Source organism: Symphalangus syndactylus, chromosome 18 (genome assembly GCF_028878055.3).
Source record: "Symphalangus syndactylus isolate Jambi chromosome 18, NHGRI_mSymSyn1-v2.1_pri, whole genome shotgun sequence".
Lineage (NCBI taxonomy): Eukaryota > Metazoa > Chordata > Mammalia > Primates > Hylobatidae > Symphalangus > Symphalangus syndactylus.
Window position 1 is genome coordinate 54724660 of NC_072440.2, and position 15595 is coordinate 54740254.

General features: G+C 51.1%; 1 protein-coding gene across 2 annotated transcripts in view; it reads right to left on the reverse strand.

Moving 5' to 3' along the window:
- Nucleotides 1-481: 481 nt before the first annotated feature.
- GAB4 (GRB2 associated binding protein family member 4) overlaps nt 482-15595 on the reverse strand; it is a 51931-nt gene continuing 36817 nt past the window's right edge. The window contains exons 4-10 of one of the 2 annotated variants that reach the window (XM_055252908.2): nt 8840-9090; nt 7194-7279; nt 5070-5334; nt 3727-3817; nt 3315-3411; nt 2275-2379; nt 482-1427 (exon numbers count right to left, since the gene is read on the reverse strand). In XM_055252908.2, coding sequence (XP_055108883.2) covers nt 1221-1427; nt 2275-2379; nt 3315-3411; nt 3727-3817; nt 5070-5334; nt 7194-7279; nt 8840-9090 — 1102 coding nt within the window. In that variant the 3' untranslated portion in view covers nt 482-1220. The remainder of the gene's footprint in view (nt 1428-2274; nt 2380-3314; nt 3412-3726; nt 3818-5069; nt 5335-7193; nt 7280-8839; nt 9091-15595) is intronic. The other variant, XM_055252909.2, reaches the window with a different exon arrangement.

The window sequence follows — 15595 nt, forward strand, 5'->3', positions numbered from 1 at the left end:
TTTGAGCCCAATGTGGCACTGGAACGCCAAGAAAGAGGGCGAAGTCAGAGGGAAACACTGGGCCTGGCACAGCCCCAGCCCCACCCCAGGCCGTCCTCCATGCAGGCTCTACCCGGGTCCCAGACGCCCCTCCAGCTGGCCTCCCACACTGCTCCCATGCACAGCGGACCCCCCTTCACCTTCTGCTCCTGTATTCCTTTCACCACTTCTGGCATGCCCCCAGGGCCCCTGGCCACATTTCCCCACTTCTCCCTGGCTGTCTCCCCAGCCTTGCCTCCCGTGGGTTCCCTCTGTGCCCTCCCCACTGCTCTGCCCCTTCACAGAAGGTCACGTGCTGCACCACCTGCACTGCAGAGTCCTGGGCCCTGCCTCGGGCCCCTGCCTGTCCCAGGACCCCCTCAGCCCTGAGCCATCTCCATCTGCACATGCTCCCTCCCTCGCTCCCTCCATCCCACCCCTCACCCTGCAGGTATTTCCCCCATCAGTTGCTGCTTTGCCCAGCTTGGATCAAGCCTTCTTAGGCAGGCAAGGGCCCCCCAAGGGGCATCAGCAGAGAGCAGCAGAGCCAGCCTGCAGCTCCAGATTTCTGGGGCCCTGACCCTGCTCCTTGTCACCCCAGTCTCTGGAGCTCCAGCTCTGCTTCTTGTGGCTTTCAGCTGTTCATGTTTTCCCTTCCTTTTGCCCTTCCCTCTCTGCCTCTCCCACCCGGGAGCAGCTGCCATACTCTGGCCTCAGTCTGAAAGTGGGAGCCCCTGCAGGTATCAGCTGCCATGCTGGGTCTAAGGATCTAATTCCTTTACTTCTCAAGACCACCTTTAACCTTCCTACTCAACTATTCCAATGTTTGATGGCCTTGCCTCTCCCCTGACCAAAAAATGCCAGGGCTGAAAAGGTCCATGTCCACTGTGGCCTGTGGGCCTTGGGTCCCAGGGTCAGCAAGGTAGCTCCTCATGTTCCAGGATTGAGGGGAACAGCCCAGAGGCTAGAGGGAAGAGGCTGAGGACCATGAGCGAGTGTGAGGGTGGAAATCTGTTGGGACCCCGGGTCTGAGGGGCAGGAAGAGACTGAGGATGCTTGCTGGCAACTGCTCCTAGCAAGGGGCTAAAGGTGGGGACCGTGGCCAGCCAAAGGCCCAGGTGGGCCCCAAGCAGGCAAAGGATGTATACTGATCCGGCCTCTGCTCTCTGGGGGAGGGATGCGGTCCCTGATATCACAGAGCTTTAGAGTGTGGAGAAGCAGCTCTGAGGCACTGTCCTGGCCCCGCTCTGGTTTTGGTGGCCCAAGTCACAGCCTGGCGCCCCGGGAGGCTCCGAGGACTGCCGCAGGTACATCTGTTCATGCATGGTCTTCTGTAGGGCCTGGGTCTTCTCCAGATCCACCTGGACATAGTCCACCTTCTTGCCGGACGTGACAGAGCCTATGGATGGCTGAGGGACAGAGGGTGGAAGTGGGAGTGGGAGTGTCTGTGAGTTCCTGGTGAGGAAGGGCAGGCTGAGGAGTGGCCTCTCCCAAACTTTCTCAGGGGGAAAGGAACCTCTGCCTCCTGCTCTCAACAGCCTGGGGGGCCTGGGCTTTAAAGCCTCAGCTCCAGGCTAACCTCTCCTCCTGCTGGATGCCATAGCCCTGGCCAGCACTTCTCATCTCCCGCTCGCAGGAAGAGCCAGGCCCTTCTCTGGCCCAAGGATTGGCCAAGGCCTTCCCCTCTAAACACTCATCCATGGCAGGAAATTTCCCAGGTGTCAACAAGCACCAGCCTAGCCCTTTCCAGGAGTGCCCTCGGTGAGCCCTATCTCCCCAAGGGGGGCAATGCACAGAGATGGAGCTCTCCACCCTGCTGTCTAGACAGGCTGGCTACATGTGCTTTCTCGGGAGGTTTTCCTGGGCCCAGAAGTTCCTTCTGAGGCCCCCCGCATCAATGGCCGGGCTCTGGAACCCTCCCACACAGTGAGTTCTCCTCACAGAAGAGTATGGCCTGGAGCCAGGTTGCCAGTCCTGGGTCTCTCCTGATTTATTCCACAACCTCCACAGATCGGGTCTCCACACAGTCATCTCTCTCTACAGGGAGTCGGGGCAGGCTGATGAAGGCACCACGCTGAGAGGGAAGGAACAGGAGCCCCGAGATCCAGATCAGAGCACCACTGAGCATAAGAGCCAGGCACCGGGCTGGGAGTGGTGGCCCAGCAGCCCCGTGCTGCTGGTGCTGAAGGGCCTGGCCCCACAGTCTCTCCCCCAGGGCCAAAGGGCTCTGCCCAACCCCAGCTCCACCCCAGGCACCTTGCTCGGCTGGAAGTCCAGGGCCACATAGTGGATGCTATCAGTGCTCCTCAGCGGGGCTGAACTGCTGGTGCCACCGGAAACAGGAAATGCAGATGCCAGGTTCTGCTGTCACAAGGAGGAAAATCCTGCAAATGAGTTTAGGACACAGACAGACCCAGCACCCAGTGGAACACACCTGTGGGCGTAGCTACGAGCCCACCGGGTCCTACTCTGAGCCATGCACTGGGGCACTCTCTGCTCATTCAAACCCTCTCAGCCGTCCTGTGAGCCAGGTGTTACTACTGTGCCTCTCCTTCACACACTGGATGCTGCACCCAGTCAGTCATCTGAAACTCCCACCCATGGCCCAGAGTGGGCACATCCTATGAAGCAGCTGCCTCCCCCTCCAGCTCCCAGAGATCGGCAGTGCCCATGGCACTGCATGGAGCCTGCTCCCTTGGCAGCTCTCCAGGAGACACGCGGGGTCCTGCAGCCTCCTCTCCAGAAGGCTGCCACCTTGCTGGGACATTCCTGAAGTCTGGCTCCGGTGAGAAAAGAGGCCGTCCTGGGCTTTGGGTTTTGGCTGCTTTCCTGGCTCATCCTTCCGGTATCTATGCAGCAACTATCAAGTGCTGGTCACGATGCCCTCTTCAGTGCCAATCTAAGGGGTATCCTGTGTTCCACCTGCATCTCCACGTCTCTCACAGCCCTCACCAGGGTGAGGCATGTACATGTGTGTCTCCCCATGGCCAAGCAGACACCTCCAACTCTGCCTCTTCCAGGGCAGGGCACCACCTACCTGTATCACCGTCATGAGGGCGAAGTGGGCTGCCTCTGCTCTTCAAGTTCCAGACTTCCTTGAGGGGAGACCATCATCTTCCTAACCCTAATGATTGCCTGATACACCTGTGCTCAAGAAGCGCTTGCAACAGGAGACCAAATCACACCTGACTGGGCTGGGGTGAGTCAGCTGAGGTAGCTAAGCTGGGAAGCGGGGACATGAGTGTGGGTCCCAGGGGACTCTGATAGGAGCCTTACAGTGACCCCCAAGGACTCACCAGGAAAATACACCTCTCTCCACTATCTTCTGTGTCTGTGTTGGTGATGCTCTGTGTGGAGATGGGGTGTTGGGAGGAGCTGGAGTCAAAGGTGTGGCTGTGGTGGGAAGAAGGCAAGGAGTACATCCTGAGTGGGGCTCAGGGCTGCTGTCAGGGCTCCAGCCTCCAGCTGGGCCCTGACTTCAAGCATCCAGGCCTCACACTGTTACCACATCAAGCACTGATAGGGGCAGGGATCATTATTCCCCCTTTACAGATGAGAAGGCCGTCACGCCTCCTGAGATGGAGACAGGATCAGCTGTGTCCACATCAGCATCAGCATCCAGTTATCCTGACCACAAGCCAATGACCATCCCACTCACTCCTCCACCGGCCCGGTCCCAAGCTCCTGTTTCCACTGACAGACACTCACCTGGTCCCAGACCAGGGCTCTGTGACAGGCGGCTTGAAGGAGAGCTCATTGATGACCCTGTTGTTTCTCAGGTTGGGCGGTGTTGGGTTTGCTGGAGCAGGAAAAGAACCTTCAGTCATCAGCCAGTGATGACACCACACCCATGTCCACTTTGCTACAAGGCCCAGGTGTGCTTAGAAAGGCCCACCCCGTCCACCCAGTCCACCCAGCTGTGTGCGGGGGACTGAGGCTTGGCAAGGCTTTATCAGCTGGGTCATGCTGAAGGGCCTTAGAGTTCTGTTCTCAGATTCCAGATCATATGCTCCTCCCACTGTATCTATAGCCACTGTATTTTCAGAATCCAAAATGGGGACTCATAGTCTAATAGATTTTTCTGCCTAAATTTGACTTGATATAAAAAACAGACACAATGAGACTGGATTAAGAAAATGTGGCACATATACACCATGGAATACTATGCAGCCATAAAAAATGATGAGTTCGTGTCCTTTGTAGGGACATGGATGAAACTGGAAAACATCATTCTCAGTAAACTATCGCAAGGACAAAAAACCAAACACCGCATGTTCTCACTCATAGGTGGGAATTGAACAATGAGAACTCATGGACACAGGAAGGGGAACATCACGCTCCGGGGACTGTTGTGGGGTAGGGGGAGGGGGGAGGGACAGCATTAGGAGATCCACCTAATGCTAAATGACGAGTTAATGGGTGCAGGAAATCAACATGGCACATGGATACATATGTAACAAACCTGCACATTGTGCACATGTACCCTAAAACCCTAAAGTATAATAAAAAAAAAAAAAAAAAAAAAAAAAAACAGACACAATGTTTGAAATGGATTTAGTCCCCATGCCTGCCCCTGCTTGCCTTGGACAGGGCTGCGTAGCCCACCATGGAAGCAGGTAGACACCATGAGGTGCTGAGGCTCCAGTGCCACTCGCTGGGTCTGGTTCCCTGTGGCCAGACCCACAGGACTGATCCCCACCCAGTTATCCCACTCCTTCCTTGAACCCCGTGCTGGGCCAAGGCCCCAAGGTGAGGTCATGGCAGCCTGGAACCTGAACTCTAGCTCCTCTTCCTGGTCTACACGTGGAGGGCACAGACAAAACTTCACTGGATACCTGCTGTGAGCCAGGGCCACTGTCCCAGACACTCTCCTTCCAAACAAACCCAGGAAGTAGGAGTTACTATCACCATTTCACAGAGAAGAAAACTGAGGCTCAGAGAATTCACATGACTTGCCAAAGTCAGACGTTCCACATCCAGGATCCACCTGACCCCTAAGCGAATGCAGAGTCCCTGGACATTGTCAAGAGACAGAATGGGGAAAAACTTACCTTTCTGGTTAGGCCTGAGGCTGCGGTTGACAGGGGGCAGCTGGACCTCATGTCCCTGGCTGAGGTCTTGGTGCATAGAAAGCTCTGTGAGTGGGGAGCCGAGCAGGTCAAAGCGAACAAGACATAAGCCCACGGGGATGCAGACACCCTGGGAATCATCGCCTCCTCGCTCCACAGCCAGCAGGGCGGGGGAGCCTGGGTCCATAGGCACACAGCTGTCCTCAGATGCAATGCTGTCTGATAGGCCCACAAGCGTTTTTCCTGGCTAGGAAGGGGAAGGTGAAAGAAACACAGCTATCACCAGCAAGAACAAGATAGGAATAAGAATTTCTAGACAAGGCCAAAAAGAGTCATGACTGGGTGTTTTGAAGGAAACTCTTGATCACCTTGGCTGGGGGCTGCTGTCTTCAGCAGCCACCACTGGCCCAGACAGAAGTGCTCCAGCCAGGAACCCCATGCATGGGGCCCCAATGGGCAGCCTCAGGGGTCAGACTTTGGAGCAGCTTCCATGACACAGTCACATGTAAAAGTGGAAGGGTTTTCAGTTCTTACAGGTCCTGGGAGGTCAAGGAGCACAGGCAAAGAGAGCAAGAGCAGAGAGGGTGGCAACTGGTAGTGCATCTTGTGGAATGGGGTGTGGATCAATTAAGGTCGGAGTAAATGCCTGGATGGTCCATTTAAAGGGAGCAGCAAGAAAGTGGTGAGCCCAGTCTGCTGGCTGGGGGAGGTGAGTCTAGGTTCCTATTTCTGGCCACTGACTGAAGCCACATGGGTGTGGTGTAGAACTGGAAACTATCAGGGTGACTAAGTCCTCTGCCTCTGGTCTGAGAAAGCTAAACCTCCATTCAATGTGGATGCCAAGGCAGCATACAATTATAAGCCTTCACTACATGGGGAGGGCTATGCTTTGGAGCTATCAGAGTGACCTTGGAAAGACTCTGAAATCAAAGTAGAGGCAAGAAAAAATGAGATGTCTGGGCCCTTCTAGCTCTCAGGATCCCTTGGGATCTGACTACAATTTGTGACAAATCTATGGGATAAAATATCTTTAGTGGCTGGGTCCACTCTGGTTTCTGGACGCTGGACCCAGGCAGAAGGCAGCACAGGCCATGCACCATGCAGCTGTAGCTCAGCACCCAATGTCCACTTGGGTTTCTGGATACCAGACCCAGGCAGAAGGCAGCACAGGCCGTGCACCATGCAGGTGTGGCCTCAAGACCCACCATCGACCTCAAGTCCTGACTTGGCACTGGCAGGTCAGCATCTCAGGCCCTGATCAAGGCAAGGATCATATCAGATGTCTTAGCCCTGGAAGGTGAGGTATGGGGCGAGGTGCACTTCCCCAGACAAGGAGATTCCTCTCCCCCGATGGCTGTGATTAGCAGACAAGGTATCAGGGAGGTATAGGGAGCCTGGGGCTCACTCGGGCTCCTGGGTGACCACCAAGCTGCAGGCAGAGCTGCCACAGAGTTGTGCAATGCAGCAGACCTAGGTACAGCCTTCCTGCAGCTCCTGCCCCATCTGCCCTCTGCCTTGGTTACCTAATTCCCACCATCTTTGTAAGGAGCCTGATGCCAGGCCTTGTTGCTTATCTGACACCTTGGAGAACTGTGGTTACCCTTTCCAGGTGGCAGCCTGGAATCCATCCACCTCACCTGATTCTGAGTACTACCCTTGCCTTGAGGCTCACACAGAAGCACCCCTGCTCCAGAGGGTCTCCTGGATAAGGTTGCTGAATCAGATCACCCACCACCCCAGCAGCCTGTCCCCTCTGTCTACCCATACCAAAGGCTCACAGAGAAGCACTCCTGCTCCAGGGAACCTCATGGGTTAGAGCATCTGCTTAGAGCACCCAGAACCCCAGCATTCTGCACCCTCTGCTACTCACAGGGCTGGTAAGCCTTGTGATCCCATCTACTTAAGTACTCACTTTCTTCCAGACCTGGATACCTGTATCTCACTTATCCAAAAACTGAACCTATGGTTCTGAACTGAGGCAAGAACCTAGGCAGGCTCCTAGGAAGGAGATGCTGTCACCCTTTGGGGGATGTGCTTTTAGTTCCATGGAGTGTGACCTTTACCTCCCTGAGCCAGTCTGGGGACCCCTGGTCAAGCCATACTCACCAGGAAAGAACTGACTCCCTCATGCGCAGACTCAGCAGGCTGGCTGGCATTCCCTCCACCATGCTGGGGGTACTTGCCGGAGGAAGCTATGACAGAAAAAGGAGATCCACATGTATCACAGCTGATCCGTGTGTTGATGCCTCCCACGCCCTCCCCAGTGCTGCTCAGGGTCTCACTGATGCTCCAGAGGACACGACTCTGAACCCCAAATGACAAGGCGTTACCTCTAACGCATCCCTGCTCCCTACCACAACTCCTCCTGGGCTTCCAGTTCCAGCTCCAGTGTCAACCACAGAGTGTCCCTCCTGGACGCCTGCCCTCAGGACACACCTCTCCTTCAACTCCTACAGCACCTACCACCCATCCCTTTCACCCACCTGCCACCTCCAGGAATAGTAAAGAGTGCTTGTACTGACTTCTGCATGTCAGTTTCATTTTATTTTATATATAAATGTGGGCTCTGAACAGCAAACATGTTTTATATATACCTCTATCATTTCAATTTCACAGCACAAGAGCCTTGCTCAAATTGCTGAAACACTGAAAAGACTGCAAAGAACTGTAACCCAGGATCCAGGACCTCAGGGTGAGGCTCATCTTTGCCACTTACGACTTTCAACCCTGAATACGCCTAAGTACCATGGGCCTCATATAAAATGGAGAAAACAAGGCTTTGCCCCACCAGACTCTCTCATAACAGGAAGAATAAACAAATGCTTTGCAAGGTATAAGAATGGATGCAAAAGGAAAGGAGTTACTATTGATCAATTTTTTTTCATTGAGGAGAGGAGGTTATATGCAGATATAAAATACTCTCAGTGGGAAACAAATGACAAAAGAATCTAAGTATTTCAAATACAAGTTTAGACTTCAAACAAAAAGATCCAAGTATAGGCTGGAAAATATTTTGAAGATCTCACTTTGTTTCAACAGTCTGTTAGTCCACACTGGTTTGGCTCTAGTTTTGGACTGATCTCCTAAATTTCTGTTTTAAGTTTTTACTTGGATTTAAACATACATACATTATGATGATTTAGAATTCCAAACCCATAATGTGCTGTACTGTAACTAAGAATGTTCTGTCTCCCTTAGTGGAGGCCGAGTCTGCCACAGTCTTGCCACTGGGTGTCTATTAACAGCCTCCAGTGCTGGGGAACCCAGCGGTCAAGGTCCAGGCAGGAGATGAACTTGACTATCAGTGACCTGAGTGGCTCCCAAGTCTCCCTTGGCCATGGGAGACCAAGGACTAGCTAACCACTGAGAACCCGGTGCCACCTCCCCTCTCCCTCTGGGTCTCAGTGAGGGCTCATACTGACCTGGGCGACATCGGCTGTTGTCTATTGCAGGAAGGGTTTTCCGCCTGGGGATGGCAGCGGCAACAGACCACCCGCTACTTTCACTGACTGAAGGTCTCTGCTGAGGGCTGCCCCACTGACATGCTTCTGCCTGACTTGCCTTGGGCAGGGGAAGGGAGGCTATGGGCCCAGGAGTGGCCACTGCCGTGGCACAGAGGTTCTTGTCTAACGTGACTGTCCTAGGAATCTGGTGCACTGAGAGTGGGGTAGCTGGAACACCACTATTGTTCACCAGGTGGCCCCCAAACTCATGGCACAGGGTGCTTCTGGGTACCTTGAAGGGGTACACACCCTCATTATCTGCCTCAGAGCCTGTGAAGCTGCCTCTGGTGTGGCCATGGGAGGCCAGGCTCCAGGGGATTGTGTGGGTGCTGCCTTTGAATTCTGTATTGTGCTGGCTCAGCTTGGAAAGGCTATGGAAGCCATGGATGTGACCGCTGACCCCATCAACACTGTATCCACTGTGCTGGGCAAGATTTTGCACGGCTGTGCTTCTCCTCATGAGGAATGGGGCCCCAGAATCCTGGGAGAAGCTGGTACTCCTAAGAGAGAGAAAGAAGGGAAGGGGCAGGGATGAGAGGAGGCCAGGACTGCCCTAGGGCGGCAGGCGGGGAAGTTCACAGCCCCATGTAGTGAGATGATATGGAGAAAACACAGGAGGAGGAATTGGGCAGACCTGAGGTTTGTCTAGTTTGGGAGTTTACTACCTTGTGGCCTTGAGCATTTTCCCTTTCTGAATTAGTTTCTCCACCTGTAAAATGGTGATTAAAAACTCATTTTGCAGGTTGCTTAGAAATCGGACTCTAGTATATCTAGAGTCTAATTCAATCAAGGCAACACCTTATTCCTCTCCCCCAATGGCTGTGATTAGCAGGGTGGTCAGTTTCACACCCACAAAACAGACAGCAGCAACCCAGGTACACTGGCTACTGGTTCCCTGCTGTGAGCATCACAGAATGTGCATATCTGAATGCCCAGGCTGAGAGACAGTGGGGAGAGCTTTGAAGTGGGTGGCAGGAAGCAGCATGCAAGTCACCTCATCTCTGAGTCTCAGTGTTCCCCTGTAAAGCAAACAAGCTCATGGGTGTCAATGGGTAAGTTATAAAGTACTATTCAGACATAAGCAACAGATCCATCTTCTACCAGGTTTTATGGTGCTTAGAGAGGCAATTCGTGGGAAAAGTTTCTCTCCCCAGAAACCTAAACATCTATAGAAAAAATGGTTTCCTGTTTGGCAACTCTATTTGGGATAGAAAAAGGTTTGAAGCCAGGCATGGTGGCTCACACCTGTATTCTCAGCACTCTAGGAAGCCCAGACAGGCAGATGGCTTGAGCTCAAGAGTTCGAGACCAGCCTGGACAACATGGTGAAAACCTGTCTCTTCAAAAAAAAAAAAAAATTAGCCGGGCATGGTGATGTAGTCCCAGTTACTTGGTTGGGAGGCTGAGGTGGGAGGATGGCTCCAGCCCAGGAGGCCAAGGCTGCAGTGAGCTGAGATCATGCTATTGTACTCCAACTTGGGCAACAGAGCCAGACCCTACCTCAGAAAAAGAAAAAAGAAAAAGTTTTGAATTATTAAAATGTAGGTTTTGGGAGATAAGGCAAGTAGTAAAAAGAGAATCAATGAATGAGGAGGGAGCTGTGTCACATTCCAGCGCTGCCACTGATAAGCTCTGCATGCCTTCCTGATCGCCCCAGACATGACCCAGCGTCACAGTGATTTCCAAGGGTCCATCTGGCTCTGCAGCTCTACAGCCTTCGGCTTTATGAGAGTGGTTTTGCAACTGGGTTCTACGTTCTGTGTGGGTGCTCTGGGAAACTGCAGGATGCAGTTCTGAGCAAATATGGATCTAGGTATTCTTCCCTATCTTTTATATTATTATTCCTCCTAGGATTTAATGTGGGGAAAAAAGTAAGACTGGATCCTTATAGCAGTGGTTCTCAGCCTCTTGATGGCCACAGGCATCTTTGGAAAGCTGCGCAAAAGCTCTTGGGGTGTCTCCCCAGAATGAGGCATGTCTCACACACATGCACATTTGCATGCGGTTTCTAGGGGTCACAGCCCTCTGAGACCAATCCGTGGAACTGCCTCACTGGTGTGCTCTCAGCCTATGGGGAGCTGTTCCTTGGGGACGTGGCCCAGAAGCTTAGAAAAATGAAGGGAAACAGGTGTGCAGGCCAGGCTACCTCCTCTGCCAACATGGGCCACCAAGCTTCACAGTCTTCCTCCCTGGGCCTCTGCATTCCTTCTCCCTTTCTATTCCTCTCCACACGCAAGACCAAGCCAACAGCATGGGCCTCCATAACTGAACACATGTCTCTAGAGCATGCTGTGCTTCACCAGCAGACAGGAGAGCAGGGGAAGATGCAGGACACTCGTGTTCATATTTGTCTTTGGTGCCTTTCACTTGGTCTTTTGGAGTTTCCAGCTCTCTGGTGGATATGCCACCTGGATTTGCTCCTGTGATGTTTGCTCATGCCCCACTTTCCATCTGGGCCAGGCACAGTGGACACAGATGCCACCTGCCCTGCAGCACAGGCATCACAGCAGTGGAGGTGTCATGAAAGCACACCACCACAGTCAGGTGGGATGAGCACATGGCTGCAGACAGATCTGGATGAGCCCTCCCTGGTGGTGGTCGAGAGTGCCATGAAAGCCTTCTGCAAAGCCTTCCATCTGAGTGAGCCTGAAAGGATCTGCAGCAGCTGGCCAGACAAAAGTTGAGACAAGGGAAAAGCTGTTCCACTTGGAAACAGCAAGATGCAGAACACAGCCTGGCAGTTCAAGGGGCTGCAAGCTGCTCAGGCTGAGAGATGATAGTGGAGGGGCCAGGCCAGCACTGAAGGGATCAAGAGCTTCGGAAGGACATCAAGGTGGGGATGGGGTGGGGGAAAGCACCTCAGGTATCCTGCGGTAATCTCACGCATATTCAGAATATGCCCATCATCTTCCTCCTGAAATCTACTTCTCCTGACTGTTCGGTCTTGGGATTGGCACCAGCCTCTCAAGCCCAAAACATTGGAGTTACCCACACTCTCACTCACTCACCAGTCAGCCTTAGTGAGCCCACCCTACCCATTTCCTCCTGATCCTTCCTCTGGACCACAAAAGGTCTCATAACAAGGCTTCCTCACATCTTCCCAGGGCCTCTCCAGCTCTCTCCATCCTGCTATTTACCTTCCTAACCTCCCAGCTTAAACATCTCCACCACTGTCACAGTGCCTTTAGGATGAAAAACCCGCAGCTTTATTCCATCCCATCTCTCCAGTCTTTTCTTCCTAGTTACCCTTCCCACCTAGGATCCACACAAACCAGACGTCACTGTGTCCCCAGCATGCTCCTCTCAGTGACACTTCTGGGCTTTGTCCTGTTGTCAGCTGTCCCTGGATGGCTTCTGAGGTCGCTCTGGCAAGCTCCTACTACATTTATCCTTCAAACTCAGCTCAAAAGGCACATTTTTAAAAGCCTCTCTTAGAACCTCTACCTCCAAGCGTAACCAATCACCTGCGTAACTGTTCTTGGAGCAGCAGCAAATTGCTATCTGAGTCACACTCCATTGTTACTTATTTCCTCGACCAGACTATAGTTTCCCTGAGGAAGGAAACCCTGTCTTATTCATCTTTCTTTCCTCAGCACCCAGTTTAGTGCTTGTCACATAGTAAATAATGAATAAATGTTTGCTGAAGGAACAAGTAAATGAATGAAAAAGTAAATAAAGAAAAGTGGGGGGTGGAGCCAAGATGGCCGAATAGGAAGAGCTCTGGTCTACAGCTCCCAGCCTGAGTGACACAGAAGATGGGTGATTTCTGCATTTCCATCTGAGGTACCGGGTTCATCTCACTAGGGAGTGCCAAACAGTGGGTGCAGGACAGTCAGTGCAGCGCACCGTGAGCGAGCCGAAGCAGGGCAAGGCATTGCCTTACTCCGGAAGCACAAGGGGCCAGGGAGTTCCCTTTCCTAGTCAAAGAAAGGGGTAACAGATGGCACCTGGAAAATCCGGTCACTCCCACCCTAATACTGCACTTTTCCAACAGGCTTGGAAAATGGCACACCAGGAGATTCTGTCCTGCACCTGGTTCAGAGGGTCCTATGTCCACTAAGTCTCGCTGACTGCTAGCACAGCAGTCTGAGATCAAACTGCAAGGCAGCAGCGAGGCTGGGGGAGGGGCACCCACCATTGCCCAGGCTTCCTTAGGTAAACAAAGCAGCCAGGAAGCTCGAACTGGGTGGAGCCCACCACAGCTCGAGGGGGCCTGCCTGCCTCTGTAGGCTCCACCTCTGGGGGCAGGGCACAGACAAACAAAAAGACAGCAGGAACCTCTGCAGACTTAAATGCCCCTGTCTGACAGCTTTGAAGAGAGTAGTGGTTCTCCCAGCACACAGCTAGAGATCTCAGAACGGGCAGACTGCCTCCTAAAGTGGGTCCCTGACCCCCGAGCAGCCTAACTGGGAGGCACCCCCCAGTAGGGACAGACTGACACCACACTCGGCCAGGTACTCCTCTGAGACAAAACTTCCAGAGGAACAATCAGACAGCTGAATTTGTGGTCTCAGGAAAATCTGCTGTTCTGAAGCCACCGCTGCTGACACCCAGCAAAACAGGGTCTGGAGTGGACCTCTAGCAAACTCCAACAGACCTGCAGCTGAGGGTCCTGTCTGTTAGAAGGAAAACTAACAAACAGAAAGGACACCCACACCAAAAATCCATCTGTACATCACCATCATCAAAGACCAAAAGTAGAAGAACCTACAAAGATCAGGAGAAAACAGAGCAGAAAAACTGGAAACTCTAAAAAGCAGAGCACCTCTCCTCCTCCAAAGGAACGCGGTTCCTCACCAGCAATGGAACAAAGCTGGACGCATAATGACTTTGACGAGTTGAGAGAAGAAGGCTTCAGACGATCAAACTACTCCGAGCTACGGGAGGAAATTCAAACCAATGGCAAAGAAGTTAAAAACTTTGAAAAAAAATAGATGAATGTATAACTAAGATAACCAATGCAGAGAAGGGCTTAAAGGAGCTGATGGAGCTGAAAGCCAAGTTTCGAGAACTACGTGAAGATTGCAGAAGCCTCGGTAGCCGATGCAATCAACTGGAAGAAAGGGTATCAGCGATGGAAGATGAAATGAATGAAATGAAGCGAGAAGGGAAGTTTAGAGAAAAAAGAATAAAAAGAAACGAACAAAGCCTCCAAGAAATATAGGACTATGTGAAACGACCAAACCTACGTCTGATTGGTGTACCTGAAAATGATGGGGAGAATGGAACCAAGTTGGAAAACACTCTGCAAGATATTATCCAGGAGAAGTTCCCCAATCTAGCAAGGCAGGCCAACAATCAGATTCAGGAAATACAGAGAATGCCACAAAGATACTCCTCGAGAAGAGCAACTCCAAGACACATAATTGTCAGATTCACCAAAGTTGAAATGAAGGAAAAAACGTTAAGGGCAGCCAGAGAGAAAGGTCGGGTTACCCACAAAGGGAAGCCCATCAGACTAACAGCTGATCTCTGGGCAGAAACTCTACAAGCCAGAAGAGAGTGGGGGCCAATATTCAAAATTCTTAAAGAAAAGAATTTTGAACCCAGAATTTCATATCCAGCCAAACTAAGCTTCATAAGTGAAGGAAAAATAAAATACTTTACAGACAAGCAAATGCTGAGTGATTTTGTCACCACCAGGCCTGCCCAAAAGAGCTCCTGAAGGAAGCACTAAACATGAAAAGGAACAACCGGTACCAGCCACTGCAAAAACATGCCAAATTGTAAAGACCATCGAGGCTAGGAAGAAACTGCATCAACTAACGAGCAAAATAACCAACTAACATCATAATGACAGGAGCAAATTCACATATAACAATACTAACTTTAAATGTAAATGGGCTAAATGCTCAAATTAAAAGACACAGACTGGCAAATTGGATAAGGAGTCAAGACCCACCAGTGTGCTGTATTCAGGAAACTCATCTCACGTGCAGAGACACACATAGACTCAAAATAAAGGGATGGAGGAAGACCTACCAAGCAAATGGAAAACAAAAAAAGGCAGGGGTTGCAGTCCTAGTCTCTGATAAAATAGACTTTAAACCAACAAAGATCAAAAGAGACAAGGAAAGCCATTACATAATAGTAAAGGGATCAATTCAACAAGAAGAACTAACTATCCTAAATATAAATGCACCCAACACAGGAGCACACAGATTCATAAAGCAAGTCCTGAGTGACCTACAAAGGGACTTAAACTCCCACACAATAATAATGGGAGATTTCAGCACCCCACTGTCAACATTAGACAGATCAACGAGACAGAAAGTTAACAAGGATATCCAGGAATTGAACTCAGCTCTGCACCAAGCAGACCTAATAGACATCTACAGAACTCTCCACCCCAAATCAACAGAATATACATTTTTTTCAGCACCACACCACACCTATTCCAAAATTGACCACATAGTTGGAAGTAAAGCTCTCCTCAGCAAATGTAAAAGAACAGAAATTATAACAAACTGTCTCTCAGACCACAGTGCAATCAAACTAGAACTCAGGATTAAGAAACTCACTCAAAACTGCTCAACTACATGGAAACTGAACAACCTGCTCCTGAATGACTACTGGGTACATAATGAAATGAAGGCAGAAATAAAGATGTTCTTTGAAACCAACGAGAACAAAGACACAACATACCAGAATCTCTGGGACACATTCAAAGCAGTGTGTACAGGGAAATTTATAGCGCTCAATGCCCACAAGAGAAAGCAGGAAAGATCGAAAATTGACCCCCAAACTTCACAATTAAAAGAACTAGAAAAGCAAGAGCAAACACATTCCAAAGCTAGCAGAAGGCAAGAAATAACTAAAATCAGAGAAGAACTGAGGGAAATAGAGACACAAAAAACCCTTCAACAAATTAATGAATCCAGGAGCTGGTTTTTTGAAAAGATCAACAAAATTCATAGACCGCTAGCAAGACTAATAAAGAAGAAAAGAGAGAAGACTCAAATAGATGCAATAAAAAATGATAAGGGGGATATCACCACCGATCCCA